The sequence below is a fragment of the Ambystoma mexicanum genome, chromosome 2q (assembly GCF_040938575.1).
Source record: "Ambystoma mexicanum isolate Mex_15411 chromosome 2q, UKY_AmexF1_1, whole genome shotgun sequence".
NCBI classification, from domain to species: Eukaryota; Metazoa; Chordata; class Amphibia; order Caudata; family Ambystomatidae; genus Ambystoma; species Ambystoma mexicanum.
In genome coordinates this window covers 879,103,927-879,123,549 of record NC_090924.1, presented here as the reverse complement: position 1 = coordinate 879,123,549, position 19,623 = coordinate 879,103,927, and the positions used below count along the sequence as shown (strand labels likewise).

The 19,623-nt window shown below is 48.2% G+C and overlaps 1 protein-coding gene across 7 annotated transcripts in view; it reads right to left on the bottom strand.

Annotated features, from left to right (window-relative positions):
• LOC138569804 (protein adenylyltransferase SelO-like) overlaps window positions 1-19,623 on the bottom strand; it is a 1,380,025-nt gene that overhangs the window by 483,078 nt on the left and 877,324 nt on the right. For all 7 annotated transcript variants that reach the window (XM_069648140.1, XM_069648139.1, XM_069648135.1 and 4 more), the window contains one exon: window positions 17,917-18,000. In XM_069648140.1, coding sequence (XP_069504241.1) covers window positions 17,917-18,000 — 84 coding nt within the window. The remainder of the gene's footprint in view (window positions 1-17,916; window positions 18,001-19,623) is intronic.

The window sequence follows — 19,623 nt, the reverse complement described above, 5'->3', positions numbered from 1 at the left end:
CTGTCGAAACAGCAGAACCTGGTGAATATATGCACCGATCTCCAGGTGGCTGCAAAGCAGAGGTTAGGTAGCGGGATCCCAGAGAGGAAAACTGTGATAGCAGCTACCGCCCTGGTGGAGTGAGCCCAGAGCCTGCCGGGGACAGGTCTGCCGGCCTGTTTATGGCAGAAGGAAATGCAGGCTGCAATCTATCTTGAAATGCAGGACTTTGACAGAGCCTTTCCCGGTCGGAAGGTCTAAATTACACAAACAATTGATCCGTAGAACGAAATGACTTAGTACTCGCCACATAGTATTTGAGGGCATGCACCACATCCAGCGTTTGCAGTGTTTGTTCTGCTGGGCACGTTAGTGTGCTGAAGAATACGGGGCAGAACCACTTGTTGATTGAGACTGAATGAGGACGGCACCTTAAGCATAAAAACTGAGTTAGTACGCAGAATAGCCTTGTCCTTGTAAAACGTCAAATATGCCGGTTTACGGGAAAACGCCTGGATTCCACCCAATCAACTGGCCGATCTTATGGCCACCAAGAAAGCGGTTTTCCAGGAAAGATACTTGATGGATGCCTGGTTCATAGGCTCAAAAGGCAGCTTCATGAGCTTTGTGTCATGGTCACAGGCCCCAGAACACAAAAACCACACCATCTAGTGATGGGGGCAATGGGTCATTTGACTCACATATGTCCCTTTGGGACCCATAAACACAGGGTGCCTGGCTAGACTCAGTCCTGGCGCCTTTGGCACCTGGCTCATATAGAGATGTGAGCAGGACACTTTATTGCAGTGCAGGAGTGCTTTTACTTTATTTCAGTGCAGGAGTGCTTTTATTTTACAAGAACTTTCCAGGAGCTGAAAGCCTTTATTCCGGAGAACATCCTCATGTGCCGACTCATCGGTTGTGGCTCCCTAGGCCTGGTCTTCATGTGCTGACTCATCGGGTGTGGCAGGGTGTGGCAGGCAGGCTGAACCTAGTGGGCGTGGCTTCAGAAGCTCAGCTATATAAGCTGCTCCATCCTTAAGGCCGGTCGCGTTACTGTGCACTAGCGTGCAACGTGACTCTCACAGCCTCTTGGACCAGTTTACTTACCTTTGAAACCAAGCATTCTCCTGCATACTCACCTCCAGGAAACCGGTGCTTCATCGCTTCATCTGCAGACTCATCTCCTGACATCCAGTGATCTTGATCCCAACGCCGCAGCACTGCACTCTGCATCCACGAAATCGGACCCTGTGAAGAAGAAGAAAGACAAGGTTAGAACATCCGTCCTAGGGCCGCGCCGCATTTGAACCCTGCGCGCCCCCTAGTTAACAATTTACCAGCTACTGAACCGCTGCAGCTTCGTTCCTCATTCCCTCCGGCTGCCATCTCGAGCTCCGCAGCTTCTGCCGGGCCGGCAACATCACCTGCAAGGGAAGAAAGCAAGAGAGCAAACATCAAAAGTGGAACGGACAGTAATACAAGACAACTAACTTTACAATACAACAAAAACAGACAAGGAAAGACAAAGGCAAATAGGAACACTTACCTGAAGTATAGTGGTTTAGACACAGCAGGACTGGACAACCACGTGCAAGGGACCAGTGAAGGAACTCGGTCCAGATCATACAAGCGACCCTGCCAGAAGCAGCAGGACAGAGTGCTCGCCCAAACTAATCAACAGGTGAGCTTTCCAGGGACAGTGCATCCCACGGGTACCACGGTTTGGAAGAAGGGGTCTAGAAGGGGGTCAGGCGCACAAGCTGGCATACTCATGGCCCCTATTCTCCACACAGGAGCAGTCCTGAGCAGCATCACCTATTAGCACCAGTCACCACACAAGCGCAGAGGATGAAGCCAGACCTCACCGACCTCACCCCCGGGAGGGCTGCAACCGTGCCACAACGCCCCCGTAGAGACCAGGTGAGCATAACACTTTGCGAGGAGAACATACAGTTCCCATGCTGGAGCTGGGGGCGATGGATAGGTGGAAAAGACCGGAACAGCCCACGAAAGAACTCCTTCCCCAACCGGTGGGACCACAGGAATGGCACCCCTGCAAAGCGGTTGTACCTGGAGATTGCAGCCAGGTGCACTTTGATTGCAGAATGCGTCAAGCCCGACCGAGCAAGGGACAACAAAAAAGGTAAGATATCTTGTGGCCGGATGGCCTGAGCCCGCAACTGATGGTTCCACTTGCTTTTGTAGCACTTCAAAGTGGATGGAGCTCATGCTCGGGCCAGGACTTCTTGGCAGTCTTGTGGAAGGGACAGGGATCCAAATTCTAAGAACACAGGAGCCAGGCCGTCAGATTGAGTGTGGCTGGGTCATGGTGTAGCACCGCCCCTGCTGGACAGGAGAGCCTGGTGTGGATGCAGCTTGAGAGGAGCAGCTGACGAGAGGGCAAGGAGGCTGGAGTACCAAAACTGTGTTGACCACGCAGGGGCCACTAATATCAGTTTGCACCAATAAAGTCTGAAGGTGTGGATGACTCGAGGTACCAGCAGGATCAGGGGAATGCATACAGGAACTTCCGCTCCCATTGAAACTCAAAGGTGTCCCCCAAGCTCTCCGGATGGGGAAATCGGCTGGCAAGGGTCTTGCACCAACTGTTGTAATAGGTGGAAAAAAGGTCGATCTCCAGAGTTCCCCAGTTCTGGGACAACAGGTGAAGTTGATCATCGTGCAGCTACCACTCATGGAAAGAGTGCAACTCCCTGCTGAGGTACTGCGCTAGGGTACTCTGAATTACCGAGAGATGGCGGGGAATGAGAAACATGTTGTGCTGCAATGCCCAATTCCAGAGAGCCTGAGCCTCCCTGGATAGCTGTGGGGACCTTGGTCCACCTTGCATGCAGACCTAAAGCATTGATGTTGTATTGTCGGTGTAGATCCGTACCACTTTCCCCACTAGTAGAGGGAGGAAGGACTTCAAGGTCCAGGAAATATCCTGGAACCCCAGGAAGTTGATGTGCCGGTTCTTTTCCTCTTGGACCAAAGGCCTCTTGTGTGTTGATCCTGAAAGTGGGCTCCCTAGCCCCCCTCCAGTGAGGCATCTGTCGTAATGGTGGCCAGATGGTCCGGCAGCCTGAAAGGAGCATCCTTCGCCAGATGTTCCCACACTGACCACCAATGAAAGCTCTGCCTGAAAGCCTGTGTCAGAACAATGCGGTCGTCCCAGGACCCTGAGGCCTGTATGCCCCGGACATCCAGGAATTCATGCACAGGTTGCATGTGCAGCCTGCAGTGAGTGATCAAAGGGATGCACGATGAAAACAACCCCAGCAAAAACGTGTAATTGTGGACTCGGGTCACCTGGGCATGGCTGAGGCAGTGCACATTCGCCAGAAGAGCTGCCACCCTCTCGTCCGAGGTGCAGGTTCAGGTGTCAAGTCTCGCTTCGAAGTAGAGTGCCTGTCTTGAAGGACTCAGGCGTGACTTTGGGAAGTTTATGGTGAATCCTAGCTGCTGCAGACACTGAATGGTGGCCATGGTGTTGACTTCTGCCAGCCGGTAGAAGGGTGCTCTCTCCAACCAGTTGTCTAGATACAAGTATATGTGGATGCCCCTCTGCTGCAGGTGTGCCACCACTGGCACAAGGCATTTGGTAAAAACTTGTGGGGCAGAACGCAGGACTTGGATTGATAGTGTATTCCTGCCACCATGAAGCGTAGGTAGCCCTGGTGTGAGCGGCGAATAGGGATGTGAAAATAAGTATCCTCGAGGTCGAGGGAGGCCAAGAAATCTCCTGGCAGTAGCTGGGACAGAATTTGTTGCAGTGTCACTATACAGAACGTTTGTGCCTTTAGGAATTTGTTTAGCACTCATAGGTGTAATATAGGCCTCCAACACCTCACTTGTTGTGAAGTGGCTTTCTTCTTACCAGGAAGTCGCGGGAGTAGAGTCCTGTGGCCACCTCGTCCTTTGGCACATTCTCCAATGCCCCATTTTGTAGCGGAGCCTGCACTTCTTGCAGGAGGAGGTGTTGCAACCTCTCTGGCTTGTGTGTGGGAGGAATGTCCGGTGAAACATCTACAAACTCCAGCGAGTGACCCTGCTAGAGGTGGGATAGCACCCATTCGTCGGATGTGATGTTTCTGCATTCCTTGACAAATATTAAGAGTCGTCCTCTTACCGGGGTGCTGAAGCGGGAGGATCGGGCCCTGGGCTGGTCTTGGTTGCTTGTTATGCTGGGCCCTAGATTAGGAGGAGCCACTGTAGGACTTGGACTTCTTCCTATACTGGTCCCCTGAGGAGTATGGTGACTTGTAGGAAGACTAAGATGAGTACGTCGAGCGGTTGTCCTGCAAAGTTCTACCATAATGTCCTTTCCCAGAGCTAAAGGACTGGCTCCTTTGTGGTAGTGTGTCTAGGGAGCAAGCAGTCTCTGTGTCTATTTAATAGACTGCAAAGCCTCATCTACCTTCTTCCCGAATAGGTCTTTTCTGTTGAATGGCACATCTACAACCCAGGATTGGATACCAGGTCTAAAGTGGATTTGAGCCATCCTTGCCTGTGAAGGACCGCTCCATCCCCAAGCTGGTGAAAGCCATTGTTGGCGATGTCCACTGAGACAGTGATGGCATGGTCTGATGCCAATTTGCCCTCATGGCAGATGTCCATAGCTTCCTACTTTTTGTCATCCGGCATAAACTCTAGTATGGGGCCCATCTTGTATCACAACTCACAATCATAACGTGCGACGATGGCCATTGCATTTGTCGTCCTTATAGTCGTGGCTGCAGTGGTAATTATTATCTTGCCAAAGGCATCCAGGTGATTTGTCCTCCTTGTCGGGGGAACGGAGCATGAGGATGACGGTTTGGCTGACCTCTTCCTGGCGGCAGCAGAAACAACAATGGCAGGCGAGAGCACTCTCTAGGGCCCTGTACTTTTTGTCAAAGAGGTCCTTCTTTTCCGGGGCCTTAGCAGGGTGGACCAAGGTGACTATGCCATCCTCCCAAACATCCAACAGCGGAATGGACATCACCGATTTTCCGCACTGTTCCCTGCATTGAGACAGTACACTGTCATTGCGCTGCTCCGCTGGGGTAAGGACGAACATCTTAGCCGCACTGGCCATAAGTGCGTCAAAGGCCCCTACCTCATCAGGGGGCGAATCTCTAGTCGGGATATTATCTGATTCACCATCGTCAGCAATGACATCTTCAAATTCAACAGTGTGGCACAAATGTGTGGATGCCACGTCCTCCAGGTGGTCGTGATCTGTGTCTGTCCCTTTATCTAACAGCTGCTGGGGCCTTGACAGGCATTCACCCCTCCTGGGGGGGGGGGGGTGCGGAATGTCATCATCCTCCCTGGATGGCCCAGGGACCTCTGTGGGAGGCCGACGAGGCAGTACCGGGACTGGAACTTCTGTTACAAAGTTGGCAGGGAGCCTTTGTTGCAAAGTTGCCACCAGCATGGTGGATAAAATGTCCAGCGACATGTCCCTCTGGGGAGGCAATGGTGGAGCTGGGTGCATCAGAGACAAGTTGTCTTGCCTTGGAGATGTGTACAGGGGTGGTAATACTGGCAGTCTCATTAGGCTTGCGTCACCCCATGGGGAACTAGGTTGCCTTCTAGGAGGTGGTGTCCTGTGTGATGAGGAAGATGGAGGTGACATGGCGGCCTCTTCATCGTGCTCCTACACACCTCCAGAGGAAGAGAGACGTGGCTCTACTACGATGGCCCCTTCTAGTAGTACTGCCACTCCAAGCTTCATGTACAATGCTCGTGGAAGAGCCGCCAGTGCTGGCACCATGCTGGTAGGGGTGTCAGAGACGTTCGTCACTATAGCAGTGGTGGTGATCATGTGTGAAGCCACAATGTTTCCCGTCTATGGATGAAGACCGGTCCTTGTGCGAAGATCTTGGCTTGTCTTCAGAAGCTTCCTTGTGCTTCCTCTTGCTGGTGGTGTGGACTTCATGCGACTTAGACCTCTTACTAGAGGTGGTTCGCTGGCCCGTCCTGCCCTGCTGAAGGAAGGTATGGTTCCATACAGATGCAGAGTCAGAGGCCTTGCCAGCGTCGTCGAGCCACACGATGTGACGGCAGTGACAATCCCTTAGCGTCTTGTTGGAGAACAACCTGCAGATTTCGCACCCCTGAATGACATGGTGAGGGTGAAGGCAGTAGGGGCAGCCGTCGTATTAGTCTTCCACATAGCCATTTTTCTGTCTGCAGTGGGCACAGGCCTTGAACAGGCTATTTCTTCCTTGTCGACTTAGCCATGAGGTAGGCCCAACTACGCAGATGACAGGTCATCAAAGATTACAGGCAGAGGCAATGGTGCACTGACCCAGCAACATTGCCGTCAGCGCCGGTCGTCAAGAAGATGTCAAAAAAGATGTCATTTTTCGTTGAAAATTATTTAAAAGTCAATATTTTATCAAGAATAGTTGAAGAGGGACTATATGAGGACTCTTTACACTACCGTGCGGTAACAAATCTGAAGAGGAATTAAGGGAGGTGTTTCTATTGGTTGTGGGCAGTATGACCCAGAATGACTGTACTTCAGCACAAAAGTGACTGAAAGTTTTCAGTTTAAGTTTAAACTGCTCTATGTTACCAAGGATTCCCAGTCTTACGACAGGAAATATTCACAGCATGTGAATCTATGAAAGATCCAATACTGGAGAATGTTTGCAGACTTGCAGCGTTTGATGGTTAAATTGTTGTTGCATCCAAAACATTCCCGGATTAAATAGGACACGCTGACCAAAACATATGTGGATGGATGGTTGGGTGTGCCTGATATGGCGTCATACTTCCTGAAAGCACAACTCCAATTCGCTATGTACTGGATGCCGGGTGCTGCTCTTTATTCCCACGTGCGCATTGAGCATTGCTCGGTCTGCCCTTATTCACTGAAAAGTTCATTACTGACGTTGAAGGTGCATGATCGGTGTACATTTGATCCGGTGGCTTGCATGTTCTATCTGTAGAAGAGGGTGCTTGAAGGTGGAGTACCCTTACGCCCCGATGCTTTGAATAGTTTTGCAACCTACGTGTGATACAACATTGGCTAGGGAATGGGAAGGACTGGATATCAGATTCATGTTGGATACGTATCCTCAGGGGGTCAATTTGTGGAGAAGGTGGGTCGTGATTCTGTCATGGGTATCTGTATCATCGTATGAGCGTGGCGTTTAGGGCGTGGTCTTGTTCCTTTCCGCAGGAGCCGGTAGTGGTGTCACAGTTGCATCACCTTGCAACTTCAGCTAATGTGGGGCATGTAGTCTGAAGAGGGATGGCTGAATCCTACCCTTGTTCCCAGTCCCATCAGATACATGGCCCGAAAGAAGAACCGAAGATATCATGATCGGCCATACCATTTTCACCGATTCCTAGTGTTCATATGATAGACAAATATGTCGAAAAATACCCACTAAGCCCAACATACAGCACAGGAGCAGGGCAACCCCTGCCCAGAGTTGACAAGGAGCCTCAGGATGCAACCAAGGAGACCTCAATTGACAGTATTGACTAAAGCGCCACAAAGCCATGTTGACGTTGTTAGAGACACCACGACATAGCAGCGTTAGACAGGAAGCACACATGCCATCCGCACATCGGGACATAAAACACGCACCTGAATAAATTAAAGAAAGATGCGGAACAGTCCTATAAGTTAGAGGACAGATGCATATACATACTGCCTTTTGCGTTTATTATTTTGTCATTAGCTTAACTGCAGCAACGTAAGAAGCAAGAGATCCTGAGCTAGCTTGCAGATGCTTACTTGCAACTAATCTATGGGACTGCAGGAGCACCCATGGGACCTGACAGAACCAGTGTATTACTAACGTATGGAGGACTATAGAATAACACAAACATGTAGAAGGCATGCCATGGCTTAGGAAAATCACAGTAGGCCACAACTGTCTCAGTAAGAGCTGAGCTGAATTCAAGCTGAACAGAAGATGCAACCAAGTGGGACAGGGCCGGCTGCCAATGCCACCAAGAAAGGAGTGACATTCCATTCCCTGAACTGCAATAACACCAGATACAATAAATGTGAATAAATCCACATAAATCTGAGTAATTTGAAGCTCCAGAAGCCCAAAACATGGTCTCTGAACACGTGACTCAGCAGCTTGGATGATGAATCGAAACCAGCACTGGGAAAGAGGAACGATCTCACGCCACCAGACAGAAGCTTGCAACAAAGTCCTTACAGCAAGAGACAAGATTTGCATGATGGTAACGGGCACTCACATAGACTTTGGTGGTGCACACGCGATACAATGCAGACACATAGTTGTTCTTAATACCTTGAAGAGGTACACCTCGAGCTGGGAATAATTTTGGATCCCAGGCCTCGGGACGCCAGCTCTAGCCAATCACAGTTCAGGACCCTAGGGGTGGGTAGCAACAGGCAAGAACCAATGATTCGACCCTCATAGTGAAACATTGTTTAGTAACAGCATATTGGGATGGGCCAAGCCTGACATCTGACATGGGAGAGCCAGTAAACTAACACGTATAAGGTCCAGTATAGGTGGACTACCACTCAACACCCAATCCCAAATGGAGATAGGTTTTCTGGAAAAGGGCCCAGGTTCTGATGTTTTCATGATGCAAGATTCCATCCAAACTGGCCTGCGAGCCAGAGCTCACTGAGACGTTCCAGGATTCCTGTCTATCCTTTTACTGATCCTTATGGGTTTTTGCTGTAATAAACCGCAGTTGAACTTGCTGTCTGGCTGGGTCTGCGTTCCTTTTGGGGGAAGGTGTTGGGCCATCACTAAGTTTGCTAACTCCTAGTAGTCCCCAGACCTACCTGGGAGTTCATCCCCAACAAGTCTCTTCCATTTATGGGGTGGTCATGCATGGTACCCCGAAGGTGGCTTTGGGTTGCAGAATGAAAATGGAAGGCGGATATTGGGTCGCAGTTTTCTGACAAACAGTTGGCTGCTATGTACGCATACCAGGGCTGTTGATAGTAGACTTAAACTTATTCAATTTAAGACCCTGCATAGGGCGTGTGTGGCGGCTGGGCGGCTCAGGTTGTTTGATCCCAGTAAAGATGATAGATGCCCGCAACGTCGAGCAGAGGCAGCAGACTTCAACCATATGTTGTGGACATGCCCTCACATTAATGATTATTACGAGGATGTTCAGTTATGAGGTCCCCTGTGATATACTTTGTTGTATGTTTGGATAGCTTGTGGGGCTATCGAAAGGCTATCGTAAGTTACTAACTGATGGTATGATATTAGCGTGGAAATGTCTCTTGTTGAGGTGGACCAGCTCTATTCCTTCTACGCCTGCAGTGTGGCTGGCGGACATAACTTGGTTCTGTGACATGGAGCACGAGTACTGTGCACGGATGGCAGGGGTTAATAGGCAGAGGAATATCTGGTATCCCTTCACGTTTCTTTGTACTCAGCAGAAAAATGCAGGGGAACCATGGGCCTTTTTGGAAGGGTGCACAGATGTGGGTTACTGCTTGTGGAATGGTGGGACAATGTGCTGTTGAGTATCGTTCGATGGGTTATCCCTGTAAGTCGCATTGCTCAGTTGAATTGTGCCATTTCTGATTGTACCTGTACGAGACGTGAACCTTAATAAATAAAGAATCAATAATATCCTACCATCCCAGGAAGGCCCTTAAGTCTTGTTTGGTCTTTGGTACGGGGGTGTCTTTTACAGGTTGGACTTTTTCTATCTGGGCTGGACCAACCCATTACTGACAAAGATCCCCAAATACTTCACTGCAGATTGGGCCAGAAGACACTTCTTTGGGATGGCCATTAATCCAGCTTGTTGTAAAGCTTTCGTGTCTTTATACAGATGACTCATATGCTCCTCCCAGGTTTTACTATGGATAATTATGTCATCTTTGTAGGCCCCACAGAAACTAGGATAAGGTCTTGATACTCTATCCATTAGTCTTTGGAAGGCTGCGAGTGCACCATGGAGGCCAAAGGGAAGTACCCTGAACTGAAACAGTCCTCCAGGGGTTGAGAATGACGTTTGTGTCTTATCTCCAGGGTTCAGCAGGACCTGTCAATTGTCCTTGGAAAGATCGATCCTGGAAATATGAACAGCTGCGCCTAGTTTATCGATCAAATCATCTATTCTGGGCATAGGATAATTGTCAAACTGTGACACAGCATTTTATTTCCGAAAATCAACACAAGATCTCCAAGACCGATCAGGTTTTGCCACCAGAACTATTGGCGAGGACCATGGACTCTCAGAGGGCTCGCTTATATCAGCCAGAAGCATTTTCTTCACTTCCTGGAGGATGATCTCTCTTCTAGCCTCAAGCATTCTGTATGGTTTTAGGTTCACCACTTTTCCTAGAGGGGTATGGGTGTGGTGATAAAGGCCCTTAACCTTCCCTGGTTATTCATTGAAGACATCTGGAAATTGGGACAACAGATCTTCAATGTTATGTTGTTGTGCTATCGGGAGGTTTGGTGATACTAAATTATGTCTCTCCCATTCATTGGTTAACAGACTGGCCATCACCACAGAAGAAGACTACTGGGTCCTCCTTCCACTCTTTCAAGATATTAATATCGGAGATCTAGGACTTGAGTCTTCCATCTGGCTAGGACATGTTCTAGTTAAATGGGACAGTCTGCTCTAACACTTCGTATGGTCCATGCCATCGAGAGAGCATCTTGTCCTCGGATGTATGGATGGGTAACAAGAACTCCTGTCCAATGGAAAAAGAGCAGTTAACCGTCTCATGGTCGTGCAACCCCTTTTGATGCTCTTAGGGTTTATTCAAGTGGGAATGTACTAGGTCTCTGATGATTCTCATGTGCTCTCTTATTCTGTGGGCGGTCTGGGATAAGGGTAGAAGAGCTTCCTCCCTTTCTTCCCAGATCTCCCTAAGCATATCCAACACATCCATGGGCTCACATCCATATAAAAGTTTGGAAAAGGGTACCTCTATTATGGGTAGAGGTTGAAAGAGAGCTGGAGCGGGAAGGTGTTGGGTAGTTTTCTGACATAATGTAAAAATCCCTGGCCAGTAGAACCTGCTTACTACCTGTTCCTGGGTCTTACTGCCCCTATGTGCCCCGAGGTAAGGTGTGCATTGGTAATTTCTAAAACTATTCTGCAATGCCTCTTTGGAACCACTATCTGTGAGCATATAACACCTTCTAGGGTTGTATCTCCCCTGTGCAATAACCCCACTTGAAGAAAAAGAAAGCAGTTTCTCCTCTTCTTCCTTCTATCAATACCTCCTTTTGAAAGGCATCTGTTAAAATGGGATCATTGCCTTGAGTAAAGGCGAGGTCTGGCATGATCTTAACTTCCTCAGTCTCTGCTTGGGAGGAGGATGTTGTTGCTTTGGGTTATTCGCTTATGCCTGATTCTCCAAAGCCCTTTTTGCCCCTATCGGTCTGGTCTTGGTCAGGGACTTCAAGTAGGTCAGGGAATCCCGCCTTTTTTAATATCTCTTGTGCAATCTTATCCCCTACCTTAATATGGTAGGGTTGTTTCCCATTGTTTTGTAGGAGGACCTTAACATTTCCCTTATAATCAGGGTCCATCACCCCAGATAAGATATCCAAGCCATACTACCAAGCTAGTCTTTTTGTCCCTTTACTGGCTTCCAAAACTAGACCTGTAGGTATGATTTGCCATTCCCTGGGATTTATAACAAAGTCTAGACTGCTAAATAAAAACAAACTCGTAGTTAAACATACAAAACGTGCTCACCTTGGAAGCATGACCACATGGAACAACACAGGTTCGATCTCCGGGTCAGCGCTTAGAAACCTCTGGGTATTAAGCGTGTTATAAATAACCTATCATATCATTTGTATTTTTGGGTTCCAGCCCACTTGTTATATTTCTTCCTCTATTGCAGTGGGCCCTCAACTCTTATACTTTCCACTGGTGGGCTTTGCCCATTTTCATCTGGGTCACAGACCCTCTTCCTTGGTCTTGGCAGGATCCTTGTCCCTTTGTGACCTAGTGTCCAGATGGACAGACCGGTATACTCCCTTGCCTGGTACAGTGCCACCTAGGTGCACTCTCAATGCTCGGAAATTACTCTATGCCTCTTCTGTTACTTCCTTGTACCCCTCGGGCATATTTATCTGCTTCACAAAGTTTGTAATATACTGTATATTCTCTTTTTCACCCCACTGTCCTCTTCAGGATGTTCATATTGGGTTCATAAGGTTTGTATCTGTTTGTATGCTTCGTTTTTCTTCTCCTTGTAGTCTTCAGGGTGTTTTAATAAGGTTGGCAACGTTTTTTATTAAATTGCATAGGATCCCTTTCACCCTCTTGGGCTCTCAAGGAAGTTGTCATGAGGTTTATCAGCTCCCTCAATGCCACCACCTCAGACCGGTCCAGTCCTTTCCCTGCCTTTGGGAAGCCTCAGGCAGTCTCCGGTCTATTCTGGAGGTGGAATGAAGCTTCTTCGTTCCTACCGCGCTCAGCGTTATCATTCTCTCAGCACTGCAGCCTCAGTGTCTGTCTCATCATCGGCTGCCCACGCCTTTGCTCCTGGTTGGTTTTTGCCAGTCTGGCTTTCCATGTCTCTGCCACCGGTCAGGTCTGCCTCGTTAGGACCTCTCGGGTACCTGTGACTGTTTGCGTCCCTGTCCCGAGACTTCATGCTCCTCGGTACAGGGCCAGCCTCTCTTTCCCTGTTCCTTCAGGGCTGGCTTCTCGACCTGGTAATGAGTCCCTCTTTCCTTTTTGCCATTAGGCTGGCCTTTGGACAGCTGCAGCGAGTGTGTTGGTTCCGTGGTGGGCTTTCGCCTCCTTGCTTCATCTTGCTCGTCACAGTAATATTTTACATCAGGCTTGGGTGAGTCTCCATCTTCCTCGTCCCAGTCTTATTAAGGATGGCCTCTGCTAAACCATGACAAATCGTAGTGTGGGGAATTAGGGGGACTTGAGTGGAGGTGAATGGATACTGCATTCTCCCAGGTTCATTGTCACCCATCCCATGAAGGATTTCCCCTCCCATGAGATCTGCCCGCTGAGTACCACCGCCAGGGGGACTATCGGGTAGCGCCCTCACCTCCCTGACCTCATGGAAAGGGGCCTTCACCATGGAAGAAGTGACAATTCCCTGGGATTTGTCACAGTGTGCAAAGCCTGCGTCTGCTAAGGATAGCAAATATGGAGGATCTGAGAAGGCTTGATTCGAAAAGGGTCGACCTGTTGCGAATGACGCTCTATTGTAAAACGCTTCCACTTATGCCTGTAGCATGATGGAGTAGATGGAGCCATAGCCTTCACCAGGATGGCACAGCATTCTAAAGGCAGTGCGTAATGTCCAAACTCTAGGGTCTCGTCAACCGTTTTACCAAAGAGGTCGACACAGTCAAAGGGCATGTCGATGAACTTAGATTGCGCGTCAGGGCAGAAATTCATGGCCTTCAACAACCCCTGGTGCCTCAGAATGGCCCCATTTCCCATCTGGTGGAACCCTGTATCCGCAATATCCAAGGCGTGATCAGATGCAGCTTTACCCTCATGTAGCAAGGCCAAAGCTTCATCCCTCTTGCCGTCAGGTAGGAAATCCAAGATGGGACCCATCTCATACCACAATTCCCAGTAAAACTGGGAAGTAATGGCCAATGAGTTTGCACCCTTGATCGTAGTAGATGCTGTGGTAATTACCCACTTTACGAAAGCATCCAGCTGCTTTCCCTTCTTGTCAGGGGGAAACATGGATGGGGAGGACAGGTTAGCAGATCTCTTCCTTACTGTAGCCGAGACCAAAGAGTCTAAAGATGTCTGAGTGCGAAGATACTTGGGCGCTGTGTCTGGAACTTTATATTTCTTTTCCAGACGATCCTTCATCGATGGTGCCGAAAAAGGGTTTTTCATGACCAATAAACCATCGTCCCAGATGCCATCTAGCACAAGGATGGCCACCACTGATTTTCTAGAGGCTTCTTTTTTCTGTTCCGTGTAGAGGGTACCTCAGGAGGTTCTCCATCCGCTAGCACTTGGTCATCATAATCATCAGTAGTAGCATGGATCCCCTGTGACGTGTCTGTGTGCAGACTGGTATCCGTGTCCGTGAGAGCAGCCACTGGACCTGACAAACGTGGCCCTAGTTTAGGAGGCAGAGGCTGGGGGATTACATCTTCCCGTGCAGGTCGTGATGGAGGACTCCTACTAGGGGCACCTTGATGGGCCGGAGGAGGTAGGCGGTGTTGCAGTTCCGTCACCAAGGTTTGCAAAGTGGACAAGATGTCTAGTGACAAATCCCTAGGTGCTGATGGTGTTCCCATGGGAACTGCAGGCACAGCGATGAGTGCAGAAGGTGTCAGGAAGCAGGTCAGAATGCAAAAGGTACTGGCGGGTACAGTGGGTATTTTGGGGGCTTCAAGAACATACAGTAAAAAGACTCATGGCAGATGCCATACATGCCATTCTTGTAGGTGTGAGCTGCTCAGGATAACACCCATGGTCAGGCATTATTGCACTGGGAGAAACCAGAGCCAGCAGAACATAATACACAAAAGAGAACCAGGAAAGGACTTGCCTTTCTCAGCAACCCCAGAGGAACTGCTATTACCAGCAGCCCCAGTAGAAAAGACACACAGGAAGGGAGAAACAGGAAAAGGACTTCAACCACCAGCAGCCCCAGCATTGAGGTCACAGAGCCTGGATGCTCCGAGGACCACGTCTGCATCAGTGTGCATGCACGTGCAACGAACGCTTGTTCGTGCTTGCGTGCTCTGCCTAGATTGGGGCACCAGAGACTCTCTCCAGACAATACTCACAGTGGGTCCTGAATCCTGACCATGCCCCACTCTACAAGAGATAAGTGCTGCGGCAAAGCCGCTCCTTGTTTTAGCACATTAGTACTAACTGCATGCAAACATTAACCTGAGTCATCGGGTCCCGAAGGCACCAGGTCTCGTTTGCACACTAACCCGCATGTGACGATCAAGTTAATAACGTTATTGAGAAAACAATGGCATTAATCTGATACGATCCGTTTGATCACAATGTTTATTTTGGCCAAACACCTAATTTGTATATTTCTGGCAGACTGCAGAAACCAGTATTACGGCATACAGCCATCAGCTGTGAACCAGGAGACAGCGCAGAACCATGCCTCATAAAACAGAGGACAGCGAAGCTAAGTGTTTTACGTTTTTGGGTACTAACGAATGTAGATGCAATGCTGCGCAGTGCAAATCAATGCAATGCCAAAGGAGACTAACAGGAAAGGTTGGTTCACAGACTAATGTGCCAAAGCAGTGTGTTAGCCAAATCAGTGTGTTAGCCAAAGGTGTGTGTTAGCTAAAGTGGTAACTGAGTCACCAAAAACCTAGGGTTACTAGGAGTGCACTCTAATAATTTCTTGGGCAATGTAACTCAGTGAAGTAACTAGGTGATGCCATCGGTCATCATGGTTGAACAACAACTCAGAAATTCCTCTGAGTGTCTACATTTTTGTGTGAATGCATGCCAGTGTGTGTATGCATACAACCAATCTGCTAGAGCCAAGGAGCATACTTTTTCTGTTATACCCATACCTATCCACAACCTCTCCCTAACCCTCTTCCTGGTTATCCTCACAACCCCTTCCAATCCAATCCAATCCATGGACCCTAACCCTCTTTTCCTGTTGGCGTCATGGCTTACCTGTGTTACTATTAGTGCAGGCCCCAAGACTCTCAAGGGGAGGAAGGAGTTAGTGCTGCCTCTGCGTGAGAACCTGGGACCTGACATGGTGGAAGTGGTAGACGTACTGGTTGATGAGGTGCTGGAGGACGCACCGGTTGATGAGGTGCTAGTAGAAAAGGGTCAGGCTGCTCTTATATCTCCTCCTGATCCAAAAATTAAAGACTCCAGAGGCTCTTCTTCCAACGTACTACCCTCCTGTAGCATTTAGACAGGTGGTGTTGCAATGGCCATAGGCACCAGAGAAAACAGCTGGGCACGATGGTCGAAACCATGGACGGGGTGGTCGACAGTTCAATCGTAGACAGCACAGTCGTGGTAGATTCATCGACTCATCGACGGGGCCATCGACGGGAGTGTCGTCGACAAAGAAAATGGCTCAGATGACGATTTGTGCTTGTGGCTCGTCGACAGTGTTGTCGTCGTCAATGTCGTAGATGTTAATGGATGTTGTTTGCTGGACGACTATGATCCTGTCATGGTGATCATGGGTGTTGTTATCGTGGACAGAGCCATCGATGGTATGAATGATGGTGTCGTGGCTGCCATCGTAGCTGTCGACGGAAGGGCAGTTGAGGTGTGTGACTTATGCCCATGTGCCCTTTTTGGTTTCTTCTCCTAGGAAGTGTCCTCTTGAGACCTCAAACTCTTCGTAGAGGGAGTTTTTACTGCAGAGCTGCCAATCCTGACAGAGGCATGACTTTGCACCGAGGCCGAGTCCAGATCCTCACCGACAATGGATCCCAGTTCCCGGCAGTCCCAGATGAGACCGATGATGAAGAAAAAAGTTTGAAGATATACCAAACATAGATGAGAAAAGTTTCTATTTAGATGAGCGAAACACAGGGACTCCCAACACGTAAATGTGAACTAAGAAATCTGAAGATGGCCACCAGGGATGGAGCTAAGGAGGTCTAGTGCCATTGGATGGTGCAGTACGAACCAAAGTGAAAGCAATGGGCTATCTAAGAGACCAGCATTTTCTTAAGCTGTAAAGCTAAACTGCTTTAACATTACTGAGGATTTCCAGCCTGACAACGGGGAATAGCCATGAGCATGTGAATCCATGAAAGATCCCATGCTGGAGAAAATGCAATTTTAATATTGGGAGAACTTGCCATGAAGAGTACACAATGCACTTACCCCAGCCTTAGGTGCAGTGTACTCTCTGTACATACCTGCCATTAGCTGAATTACCTGAATTGTATTGGCTGATGTTAGGTGAAAGGTTTGCTACCTGTATATCATGCCTATCATTAGGGTGAAGAGTGCGTGACTGAGTAGCTACCAGTAAATGAAGGGTTTGGTTACTTTGTGCAATCAGCCTTGTGAACAGGATCGTTGGTGGCAGAGTGTCGGAGAAAACCTTGAGTCTTAAGCACACACAAAGCCGGCAGTGGTGAGCACATCTGGCTTCGCAATTGCAGGCGGTATGATTTTGTTCTGCAGGGACTTCACAATAGAAACCGTATACTCTGACTGCCGAAAGCCAGTGACTTTGTCAATGTTTTTTGTATATGTGAATGTTTTCCAGTGCTTCTTCCATTTAGAAAGTGGTTTTTAGGATGCTCTTCCCTTTGCACTAACCACGTGCCTGTCTGATGACCGGGCTGATGACCAAACAATGAAGATGTCAATGGAACCCGAAAACCATTTTCTTTAAGGCAACCAGTTGGCCTTTTGGACTGGTAGCTGGTTCTGCAGCTCTTACCCTAGTCTCCGATCCTCCTGAATGACATGGCCCACATGTTGTCAGCGGCGTCCCTTCCATTCTGAATTATTAAAGATCAGCATGTATGCATTAAATCAATCTCTTCTGTAGAAACTATGGGCCTCATTAAACAGACGGCGGTGGACCAAGGTGCTAATAGCACCTTGTTCCATGCCGGTAAAATACCGGCACCGCCTTGGTGGAAAGGGGAATTACTGCCCTATTCCAAGGTTGGTGGGGCGGTAATTCCCCCTTCCCCCATTGCCCTTCCCCATTCCCATTTTTGCCCCATAGTGCATAATGGGAATGGGGAAGGTGCCAATTACGGCACCGCAAATTGCGGTACCGTAATTAGCTCCCTGGTCCCTTTGCGGGTTGGTTTTTAACACCTGCAAAAAGCAGGCGCTAAATTCTCCAACCCGCAAAGGGACCTCGTAGTAAGGCGGTAAGGGTTTACCGGTAAACCCTTACCGTGTAATGAGGCCCTATGACTTACCGGACAAGAGAATGAAACGTGGCCACAATTCTTATGGTGTAGAAACAGAAAAAAACCATTTCCCGTGAGGACTGTTATGTGCTTTACTTACCGGCATCGTATGACTCCATGAACCCAAAAGGACCATAATCTATCGTGATGGAGAGCAAACTGAAGTTGTCGGTATTGCACACACCTACAATTTCAAAAACAAGAGAAGACAAAAACATGATTTTAAGGTCACGGTGCTCTTGCAATATATGGAACATTTAAGTAAAGGTAGCACATATATTTTACATTAAAATGTATTAAAGCGTATTCCTTATACTGTGAGCAACATCTATGGAAAGGAAGGAAAACATATTTGATTTATTAAACATTGTACATTATATTTAAATAGAGCATTTGGTTTCATGTAATTTACTACAGTGCTAAATAGAAGAGCAGTGGGCATGCATGCCCCTTCACAATTACCTTGAACATACTGGCGGCAACAACAGAAGTCATAATAGATGGAACATGCATTCTCCAAATCATGCCCTGTCGTTGTGGGTCATCACGAGTTGGGTGAAGCGGTAAAATGCGGCGGTAACGCTATTAAAGCTGCATTTACTGCTCCGCCCAATCGCGAGTAGGGCAGAAAATGAGTTTGACCTCCAGCTTCTTGCTGGAGGAAAAATCACCATTATCCTCCTAATTTTAGCTCTAATTACGCCAGCACTAATAGCGCAAAGAAACTCCCAAGCCCAAGGGATCCAAAGGGAATGGGGATTCACCTCCCCACTGCAACTCGGGATCTGGTGCAAATTTATTACAAGTATTGATAGGTAAAACACAGTCAAACAAGTACTATAGCTAGGTAAGCAAAACAACAGTGTATTCATATAAAAACAGTAAGGGTTAAAAGAATCCCAACTCCCTCTAAAACAGGAAAAAAGACAGTCACATGGTGAAATACTGTGCACTGTACATGCTATGAAAGGAGGAAAAGGGGCTAAAACAGTAAGGGAGCCCATCACACTCACAGATTACGTAAGTAAATCAAGATGCTATTGTACTTGGACAATAAAAGTCCCAGTTCACCCACAAACCTCAGTAGCAACAATTAGATATTAAGATACACAATTAAGATAACACATGGAATACATTCTGAGTGAAGTGCAATGGTTTATTATTCTAAAATGAATATAACATCACCAGTAAGTGGATGAACTATATGGTTGGCCTCCCATGGTAAAGGTAACAACTATTAAGGTTTAGCATGCACACAATATCTGGGAAGATTTACCAACCACTCCTCCTGGAAAAGCCTGAAAGTATGGACTGTGCTACTCAAGTGGCAATTTATGAAGTCTAGACTGTTGCTAACCTTCTTGTCACAGCAGCAAGAACCGACAGACGATGCCACCACCTGATCGGGCGCATATACAACAAATCTCTATTTCAACTACTAGGTACATATAACGCAATACTCCGGTGGACACTGGTCACAGGCATGGCTACCTGCACACATCAGAACACAGCAAAGAAAACAGCTAATTCGGTCTTGCTGGTCACATAATTGTTCTGCCTACCTACACCAGAACACAGTTGAACACCTCTGACATCAGCAGTGAAGACCTATGACAAATTAGGGCAAGCTGGACACATAGCGAGTCTCTAGCACTCTCGCCATCTCCTGACTCCTCTCAGCGCCATCCGCATGCCTGTCCTTGTGGTTGCTTTCTACTGGAGCATGGCCAGCCCTGCTAAACCTTATTTGGCCAAATCCACATACGCATTCTAATCCTATTCCTGATCTCCAACACTCTGGACTTCG